Source organism: Solea senegalensis, unplaced genomic scaffold (genome assembly GCF_019176455.1).
Source record: "Solea senegalensis isolate Sse05_10M unplaced genomic scaffold, IFAPA_SoseM_1 scf7180000015837, whole genome shotgun sequence".
NCBI lineage: Eukaryota > Metazoa > Chordata > Actinopteri > Pleuronectiformes > Soleidae > Solea > Solea senegalensis.
This window is the reverse complement of record NW_025321471.1, coordinates 15,001-26,031: the sequence shown is the minus strand read 5'-3', so window position 1 is coordinate 26,031 and position 11,031 is coordinate 15,001. Positions and strand designations below refer to the sequence as shown.

Here is an 11,031-nt window from a genome sequence, read left to right as displayed (position 1 = left end):
ACACACACACACACACACGCCATTCAACCACCAACCACGAAGCATCCCTGCCAGTTTCCTGTTGCTATGACAACTGGAGGCGGTAAATCACTCCAACTGTGCAACAGACACGACCACCACTCTGCCCAGTAACACTGTGTGTGTGTGTGTGTGTGTGTGTTGAATTCATGATTGTGTCGTGGTTAAGGCTCACACTAACCCTTAACTAACCCTTAACTAACCCTTAACTAACCCTTAACTAACCCTTAACAAGCCCTTAAGTGTGAAGGACAGAAAAGGCACAGACAGGAAAGAAAGGAGATGAAACATAGAAACAATGAGAAAGAAACAGAAGATAAAAGTTAGAAGAAAGAAAGTAGAGAGGAGCATCACACCTGTCAGAGGTCAGAGGTCAGAGGTCACTTACCCTCACACAGGAAGCCGACCAGGCCCCAGATGAAGTCACTGCAGCTGTGACAGAACGTGGGTTTGGTCAGAGTCACTTTCTTAAAGCAGTGACCCGGAGCGGAGCTCTGGTACCGGGCCCGGGACCCCGGAGACTGCTGGGCCCGGGACCCCGGAGACTGCTGGGCCCGCTTCTTCACGGCCACGGAGCTCGCTGTCCGGCTGTCCGCGGCCTCAGGCTCCGCCGCTTTGCCCTGGCCGGAGTCGGCCATGTCTTCCCCGCACACACAGCCACACAGTCGAGGAGAACCAGGTCCAGTCCTGACCCAGAGCTAAGTGACCCCAGGCTTCTAGAGAATTCTCCCGCCGAGGACGTTCATGTCGCCGCGGCTCCGGTCGCCGGGCTCGGTGTGTGAGTCCCGGAGCTTCTGAAGCTAAACACGGGCTGCGGCTGCTGCTGCTGCTGCTAACGGTGCCGAGATTTCAGCTCCGTTTTCCGCGTGAAAGTGACGTGACTCAGCCCAGAAGAGGACGCATCACACCGGCTGGACCGGAGCCAGCGGCGGTGCCACCCAGCGGCGGTGCCCGGCGGAGGGCGAGCGTCTTCCCGCCTCTGCGGCTGCTAGCTAAACATCCAACAACCGCCGGAAATATGAAGGCAGAACACGGCGCTGGTTCACGGAGGCTGCGGGGGGTTAGTGTCGATCCGCCTCCACGTCGTCCACGCACGGCGAAGAAGCCGAGATGACAGCGGTGCCACCCTGCGGAGCTGCGGGGGGAGAGGGCGCCGTGCTCGGTAACCCCTCCCGGAGCTTCCGCCCGTGAATGTGGATGAATTAAAGAAAAACACCGGTCCACTGAAGCCGGACGAGGCTCCGTGTGATGCGGACTGTTTTCACTCAGTCACCGCCGGGGGGAAGTCATGACACCGCGGCGGGGACACGGGTCCAGGCCCGCGGGGACGGAGCCGGGGACGGAGCCGGGGACGGAGCCGGGGACAGTCCTGGATCAACAGGTGGTCAGTGAGACGTTCAGGGACCGCTTTCATTTCACATTATTTCCTCCTCCTCCTCCTCCTCTTCCTCCTCCTTCTTACTCTTCTTCTTCTTCCGCAGTCTGTGACTCTGATTTACTCCTCCTCCACTTCATCCTGTCCCCTCGCCTCCTTTCCTCCCTTCCTCTCCCTCGTTCCCTTGCCTCCTCCCACCTCATTGATTATCGCCTCAGCCTGAAAACGAATGGTTCTTTTCACGTTTTCTCCGATTAACCGATCATAGATCAATCTTGTGTTCTGTTTGAATAAAACTCTGAATCATTCAAATGCAATCGATCAAACTGATGAATCGATTATAAATGTCATGATCGAGATTAAACCTGGTTTTACTGACACTTTAATCTGATCTGACATCGACTTGTTATTGATTCTGGAACTTTGTCAAACTGTTGCCTGAGACGCAGTAACCATGTGTCGCCAGTAGGGCGCGCCACAGCGTCACACACACACACAGACAGTATCTACAGTGACCAGTAGGGGGCAGTGAAGAGAAGTTAAATAAAGTTAAATAAAGTCAATCACAGATGAAATGTCTGCTCATATAAAAACAGCGTAATCAAAGTTTCATGTATTTGTGTTTGTCTGAAATAAAGACATTAAAAAAGAATCTTCTCTTTGTGTTTATTTATCTTTACATTCTGTCGTTTATTATTTGATAGTTGTCACATAAAAGTACACAATCACTATTTCTACTTTTATTCACAGTATCTCAAAACTTTAATCATCAATAACAACAATGATTGCGTCATTGATGATTAAGTCATTCAGTGTGGTGTTCAGTTTTGAACACCAGGGGGCGCCACAGGCCAGCAGACACACTGTGACCACAGCTGGAATCAAATAAAAGGATAAATAAAATGTTTTTACGTACTGGACTTCATCATCATCATCATCATTATTATTATTATTATTATTAACATGATTATTATTACTATTATCATTATTATTAACATTATTATTATTATTACTATTATACTTATTATTATTATTATTATTATCACTATTATTATTATATTATTATTATAATATTACTATTAATATTATTAATATAATCAGTATTATTATCATTATCATTGTTATTGTTATTTTTAATCATCATTTTTTGTTATTATTATTATTATTATTATTATTATTATTATCATTATTATTATACTGTTCCCATTAATATTATCATTATTATCATTATTATTATATTATTATTTTTATTTTTGTTATTGATATTATTATTATTATTATTATTATTATTACTATTATTATCAGTATTATTATCATTATTATTATCATTATTATTAACATGATTATTATTACTATTATATATAATTATTATTGTTGTTATTATTATTATTATTATTATCACTATTATTATATTATTATTATAATATTACTATTAATATTATTAATATTATCAGTATTATTATCATTATTATTATCATTATTATATTATTATTATTATTATTATCATTATTAGTATTATTGTTGTTGTTATTACTATATTAGTATACATTTATTATTTTATTATTATTATTGTTTTTATTTGTATTGTCCTGTTTTATTTTCTCTCTCTCTTTTCCTTTCATACATTCCAATGTCTCTCTACCTGTCTCTGTCTCCGCCCCCTCCCCTCTCTCTCTCTCTCTCTCTCGCTCTGTCTCTCTCTCCTCAGTCTCGTTGCTGCTGCTCACTCAGCACCATCTCCGCCCGCCTCTCCGTCTCTCACCGTCCGTGTGTACCTGTCTCTCTCTCTCTCTCTCTGTCTGTGCGTGTGTGTGCGCCTGTCTCTCTGTGTCTCTGTCTCTGTCTCTGTGTGTCTGTCTGTGTGTGTGTCTCCGGCGGACATGTTCTGGAGATGAGGCTCAGAAATGTCTCCTTCCTGACGCTGCTGTTGTTCGGGCTGCTCTCAGTCTCCTGGTACACCGCCTTCAGCAGCTCCAGAGGTGAGCACCGCCCCCCCGGTGTGTCCCGGTGTCTGTGTGTGTGTGTGTGTGTGTTGATGTCGCTGAAGGGAGCGCTTGTATTGGGGACAGAGGGTTGGTTTGATTTTGTTGCAGAGATGGAAAAAAAAACCCACAAACAGACGATGCTGATGTGAGAGGTAAGCAGGGAGGGAGCGCTGGATTTATGCTGCAGCACATCCCTCTGTGTGTGTGTGAGAGATGCTTGTGCTCTGATTCTGAGGTGATGAAGGGGGCACGGCCCGGGTGGAGACAGGTGGCTGGTGTTGATGAAGAGGGGAGGGTGTGCTTGTTTTTGATTTTGTTGCAGGTGATGTGAGAGGGAAGAAACCAGAGGAGCGCTTGTTTTGTGATACAGCAGACTGAGACCTGTGCCAGTGTGTGTGTGTGTGCAGGGAGCGCTTGATTTGCATGACGTGTCAGTTAAATGGACAAAGTCCAGACTGTGTCCATGATGAGGATTAAAGGTGCGTTTGGTTTGTGACGTGTTCCACACCAGAGCTGCAGTCGAGAGGAGTTGTTCAGGTACCTCCTGTGTCAGGCCTCTGTAGGTGTGTTTGGTTTGTGCACAGGCTCACCCCGGTTCCTGAGGCGGCGCGGGACAGGGAGCGCTTGATTTAGGAGTTGTACACGTGAGTGTAATGTGCAAAATGGCCGCTGAACCTAGAGACTGAGATCACTGAAGTCACGTGTGTGAAACACTCACTCTCTCACACCAAAGTCCAGCTGCTGCTGCTCTGCTGCCTCGTGTGGACACTTTGTGTCACTGAGGACGAGCTTTCAGCTGCTGTGTGTGTGTGTGTGTGTGGGGCTATGGGGGCGTTTGGTTTGTGATACAGTCGCTCTTCAGGTTTGTGTAAAGTTCAGCTGAAAAGTTGCAGCTTCTGTTTTTAAGCAGAGCACGTGCCAGTGGGGTGGAGTCTCAGGGCTTCTTCTTTGTCTCCTCTTCCTCTTGAATGAAGCGGACGACGTTGATATTGAACGTTTGTGAAAGTGCGGGAAACGTTCATGTTCATGGTTTCATTTCCTCTTCACACACACACACACACACACACACGCGCTGTGAAACAACATGGACGCTGGGTGTCCACATGAATCATGTATCGTGTCCATTATTCATCCATTCATGGTTCCTGTGAGGCAGGCACAGTGTCACAGTGAGGTTAACCGCGTGACCCCGGTTCTCTGAAAACACGTCAGCTGATCACGGGGAATTCAGCTGAGTTGATTTTGACGTTGTCATCTTCCTCTTCCTCTTCATTCAAGTGTTTCTTCTTCTTCTTCTACTTCTTCTTCTTCTTCTTCTTCTTTCATCATCAGTGATGAGTTAAGACAGTGACACTTGTTGTGTTTGTGGTGAAATGAATGATTGACAGATGTTTAAACACATGTGTCACCACGTGCACGTGGTCCCTGAACGCCTCACAGGCAGGTCACCACCTGTCACACAGCATGTCATTATTATTAGGACTGGGTTTGTCACTTGGTGACCTCTGACCCTTTTGCTGCTGGAACACTCGAGGGTTTAATCTGAAGAAAAATAATCCACAAAGGTCAGAAGCAGCTGTGTCATCATCATCATCATCATCATCATCATCATCATCATCACTTTCTATCTGTCTGTCTGTCTGTCTGTCTAACTAGCTAACTATATCCATATATACATGTATACATATACATGTCTATGTATATGTATATGTACATGTATATATATATATATATACATGTACATGTATATATATATATATACATATATATATATATACATATATATATATACATGTATATATATATATACATGTACATGTATATGTATATATACATATACATGTATATGTATATATACATGTATATATAGACATATATATGTCTATATATACATATACACGTATATGTATATATATACCGATACATGTATAAGTATATATGTATACATGTATATGTATAGACATATATATGTTTATATATATACATATACATGTATATGTCTATATATAATATATAGACATATATATTATATATAGACATATATATGTCTATATACTTATACATATACATGTATAAGTATATATGTATACATGTATATGTATAGACATATATATGTTTATATACATATACATGTATATGTATATATAAACATATATATGTCTATATATAGACATATACATGTATGTGTCTATATATATTATATATAGACACATACATGTCTATATATAATATATAGACATATACATGTATATGTCTATATATACATATAAGTATATATGTATACATGTATATATACATATATTTATACGCTCTGTTCCTCTGAGGCTGCTCAGTCAAGTCATGTGAGCAAGGTCAAAGGTCAGGACCCCTCTGATCGGCTGTTAATGTGTATCATATTTGATGATGAAGATGTTGATGATGATGATGATGAAGTCATGAATGAGCCATCAGGTCTGCAAAAAAAATTAAAGGGTTATTCTGTTTTTGTTCATGTTATTATTCCATTAAAATCCTTAAATTTAATACATTTTTTAAATATTTATGGACAGCTCTTGCGCACACACACACACACACTGTCTCACACACACACACAGATTGATTTACAACACACTGACAGCTCGTGGCTCATAGTGATTAGATGACGCATCGGCCTCTTTCAGCCTGGAAGTGAACATGCTCGGCCTTGTCCTGCTGTCACTCACACACTCACACACTCACACACCACACACACCTCACACACACACACACACACACACACACACACACACAGACACACACACACACACATACACACACACACACACACACACACACAGGTCTGTGTCGGAGGTCGCTCACATTTTTATTCTTTTTCCCACAAACTCTGAGGAAGAGGAGGGGCTGAGGAGGAGGCGGAGTTAAAGTGGTGTGAAGACCCAGTGACCACAGGATGTGTTTCTGTGGAAATCATCATCATCATCATCATCATCATCACATTGTCTGCAGCCTCATCAGATGATTGGCTCTGACCAATCACAGTGCAGCAGATTGATGGTTCCTGTGGAGAAGCAGCTCCTCGTCCTGATTTTACTTTATTACATTTCTGTCTAATATCTAACGACTTCCCACATGTCCATATATGTCCCTGAGCTGTGTCTTAAACCTTTAAATAACAGTTGGGAGCGCCACCTCCTCGATGTTTTGGATTTTGGGGTCAAAGGTCGTTCACTTTCTTCTACTCAACAAGAACTCCTGAACAACACCTGAGCCCTTTGTCCACAATCCTTTAAAAGTCCTCGACAAAGTCTTCACTGAGCCATGAAACACTCCACTGCCCCGCCCCCTCTGAAGACGTGGACACCTGCACACACACACACACACACACACACACACACACACACACACAGTGATAACAATCTCCCGTTACCATGTCAACGGTCCAGTGTCCTGTCCATCAAGCGTCTGTTCCCACGATCACAGAAAGCTCCTGTTTCCCCCACTGTGTGTGTGTGTGTGTGTGAGTGTGTGTGTGTGTGTCTGTGTGAGGTTTGTTTGAAGGGTTAGACTTGGATTAAACTGATTAAGATTTGAATAATCTCAGATGTAAACACAGAGAGACTGTGTGTGTGTGTGTGTGTGTGTGTGTGTGTGTGTGTGTTTGCCTATAACATCTGGATGGAACAGGCTGTTACTGTATTTGAATGAAGTGAGAGGTTAAACACACACACACACACACACGTTCAAGTATCACTTCACTTTAAACAGTATGGTGTGTGTGCGCAGTGTGTGTGTAAAAAGGTGTGTGTGTGTGTGTGTGTAAAGGAGGAGAACAGAACACTTTCAGTGTAAAGTCCACTCAGTGAGACTGAAGGCCACAGCATGACACACACACACGACACACACACACACACACACACACACACACCCACACACACACACACACCACACACATCTACACACACACACGCACACACAGTCAGATTCTGGATTTAAAGAATTGCTCATTAATTGGCAAACAGTTTGTTTGACAACAGTTTGTTTAGAACAGCTCATTATCTTGCAGGATGTTAGCAGACTGTTAGCTGATTGTTAGCAGGCTGTTAGCTGACTGTTAGCAGACGATTAGCTGACTGTTAGTAGACTGTTAGCAGGCTGTTAGCAGACAGTCATTGGACTGTTAGCAGGCTATTAGCAGACAGTTAGCAGAATGTTAGCTGAATGTTAGCTGACTGTTAGCAGACAGCTGAATGGTAGCAGACTGTTAGCTGACTGTATGCTGACTGTTAGCTGAATGTTAGCTGGCCTGTGCTAACTGTTAGTAGACTGTTAGCTGACTGTTAGCTGGCCTGTAAGCTGACTGTTAGCAGGCTGTTAGCTGTAAGCTGACTGTTGCAGGCTGTTAAGCAGACAGTTAGCTGACTGTTAGTAGACTGTTAGCAGATCGTTAGCTGGCCTGTAAGCTGACTGTTGTGGCCATAAGCTGACTGTTAGCTGACTGTTAGTAGAGGGTTAGCTGACTGTCAGCAGGCTGTTAGCTGGCATGTTAGCTGACTGTTAGCAGATGGTTAGCTGACTGTTAGTAGAGGGTTAGCTGACTGTTAGTAGGCTATTAGCAGACGGTTAGCAGAATGTTAGCTGACTGTTAGCAGACAGCTGAATGGTAGCAACTGTTAGCTGACTGTATGCTGACTGTTAGCTGAATGTTAGCTGGCCTATAAGCTAACTGTTAGTAGACTGTAAGCTGACTGTTAGCAGGCTGTTAGCTGGCCTGTAAGCTGACTGTTTGCAGACAGTTAGCTGACTGTTAGTAGACTGTTAGCAGACGGTTAGCTGACTGTTAGCTGGCCTGTAAACTGACTGCTGACTGTTAGCTGGCCATAAGCTGACTGTTAGCAGGCTGTTAGCTGATGGTTAGCTGACTGTTACAGGCTGTTAGCTGGCCTGTTAGCAGATGGTTAGCTGACTGTCAGCAGGCTGTTAGCAGGTGGTTACCTGAGCTCAGAGATAATCTGACCTGTGTTTGTCTGTTGTGATTTGATCTTAAGCTCACAGTATCTAAGGAAATCAAAGAGGAAACATGTAAATAAATAAATGATGAGAAAGTTTCTCTGAAATGGAAAATAAAAAGTTTCCAGTTCCTGTTCAGAGTTTGAGCCTCGGAGACTCAGACAGTAAACAGGAAGTGGTCGTTCAGAACCATCAAGCCTGCTGATGTGTCCCGAGGGATTGTGGGTAGTGTAGTTGACCCGCTCTGCTGATGAGCCTCCTGTGAGCAGCACACATGACAGAGGTCAGCAGCTTATAGATGACCTTATAGACAGGAAGTGGTTATCTTATTGACAGGAAGCTGCACTCTCTGCATCGTTTGACGAGCAGAGAGCGGCGCCTCCACCTGCCCGACCTCTGCTATTACACTGTGTGTGTGTGTGTGTGTGTGTGTGTGTTCTGCGGCCCGCTGATCAATTTCATGTGGCCCTTCACTTCATACGAAGTTATTCTTCTATGTTTTTGACTCATTTTGCATCATCAATATTTATCGTTGCATATCAAAATAAAGACTTTTATTTTTAAATATCATCATAAAATATCATTATTGTGGTCTTTTCTCCTCCTACTGACTGTAAATGACCTTTAATATGCCACAGCATTTCTATAGTAAGTAAGTCATCTCTTAGAATTACGTATGAACTAAATAAACTAAATAGCTGAATTTCTTTTTTACCGCTATTTCCTGTTTTTAGGTTGGTGCTTTTATTTTGATAGAGTAACCGGAAAAAGAAACAAAAAAGACGAAGCCGCGGATCAACGGCTCTATTAAAAGTTCACAAAGGTTAAGAAAATGTCTACTAACGAGTTGGTTTAGCACCTGGCTGATGAGGACACAAGGTTTGTCATCATTTCGTCTTAATGTTGTGTTAATGTTGTGTGTTAATGTTGTGTTGTCAGGTCCTGTTATAGTTTTACATCGTTTTATTCCAGCTAGCGATAACGCTGTGTTGGTGCCATTTCAGTCGCTTGTTTGCTAGTATACAGTAAATAAATGATATTTATTATTATTATAAAATATTTTTGTGTGTATTAATAACAATTCCTGAGGTTAAAGCTGTTAAATGACAGTTAGAATATGGAATTTTGTTGATTGCACTGTATTCTGAGGTTGTCATTCAGCTAGAACTGGTTAAAAGGGAAAGTCCATGATTGTGAATGAGGTTTTCAGTTAAAGGTTAAAAACACACTTTTTTGATATTAGGACCAGGTTTTGGTCTCCATGTGGACCACTGGTCCTGATGAGGTCAGTGTTTATTACAGAACACACACACACACACACTCTGTGATGTATTGATTAAGGCTCAAATAAACACAAATCCACTTCACATATTGACTGAAACAAGAGCTTCGATGACACACACACACACACACAGAAGATGAAGTCATGGTGTCAGATTATACTGTTTAATCTGAGCAGGCTGTGCAGCAAAGGTCAGGTTTTTGGACGACCTTGACGTCACTTTAGCCTCGAGAAAATACCCAGTTTCTACGATCGCTACGTCACATGATCACGTCTTTATCCCACGGTTACACAGACAGGAAACGGACGTCTGTAAACCACTCACTCTCCCACACCAAAGCCCACAGAGAAAAGCAGTGATTGTAGCTGCTGCTCCTCCTGTGTGATGGACAGGAAGTGTCCGCGTTTGTGTTGTTTTGTCTCAGCGTCTGTCCCTCACGTCGTCTCTGTCTCTCCTGCAGACATGAGCTGTTTTTAAAAGAACTTGATTTAGTTGTGAACGGCAGAGGAGGATTGTGGGAGTGTTGTGAGAAATCACAGACGAGGTGTGAACGTTAACAAGAAGACATTTGAGGACGTTAAAGCTGCGCTAGGCGCTAGGCTTATATCAGAGCTTTGATAATAAAGTACAGAAAACGGCCACACTAAAACACAGTGGTTTTCAAAATAAAACTCACTTTCTGGTCATCCACACTAAAACACGACCCTGCAGTTTTCAAAAAAAAAACATTCAGTTTCTGTGCATCCACACTAAAACATAACCGTGCAGTTTTCAAAATAAAAGCCTCAGTTTCTGTGCATCCACCTAAAACAAACCCTGCAGTTTTCAAAATAAAACTCAGTTTCTGGTCATCCACATTAAAACATAACCCTGCAGTTTTCAAAATAAAAGCCTCAGTTTCTGTTTGTCCACACTAAAACACAACCCTGCAGTTTTCAAAATAAAAGCCTCAGTTTCTATTTGTCCACACTAAAACACAACCCTGCAGTTTTCAAAATAAGAGCCTCAGTTTCTGTGCCTCCACACTAAAACACAACTCAGCAGTTTTCAAAATAACAGCCTCAGTTTCTGTGCCTCCACACTAAAAGCTAACCCGCAGTTTTCAGAATAAAAGCCTCAATTTCTGTTTGTCCACACTAAAACACAACCCTGCATTTTTCAAAATAAAAACTTCAGTTTAATGGCGTCCACATAAAAACACAACCCTGCAGTTTTCAAAATAAAAACTTCAGTTTCTGTGCATCCACACTAAAACACAACCCTGCAGTTTTCAAAATAAAACTCAGTTTCTGGTCATCCACACTAAAACATAACCCTGCAGTTTTCAAAATAAAACTCAGTTGCTGTGCGTCCACACTAAAACATAACCCTGCAGTTTTCACAG

At 42.4% G+C, this 11,031-nt stretch overlaps 1 protein-coding gene across 1 annotated transcript in view; it reads left to right on the top strand.

The window, feature by feature from the left end:
• The first annotated feature begins 3,215 nt into the window (after positions 1-3,215).
• mgat4b (alpha-1,3-mannosyl-glycoprotein 4-beta-N-acetylglucosaminyltransferase B) overlaps positions 3,216-11,031 on the top strand; it is a 16,147-nt gene continuing 8,331 nt past the window's right edge. The window contains exon 1 of the mRNA XM_044017795.1: positions 3,216-3,372. Within this exon, the coding sequence (XP_043873730.1) occupies positions 3,285-3,372 (88 nt within the window). The 5' untranslated portion in view covers positions 3,216-3,284. The remainder of the gene's footprint in view (positions 3,373-11,031) is intronic.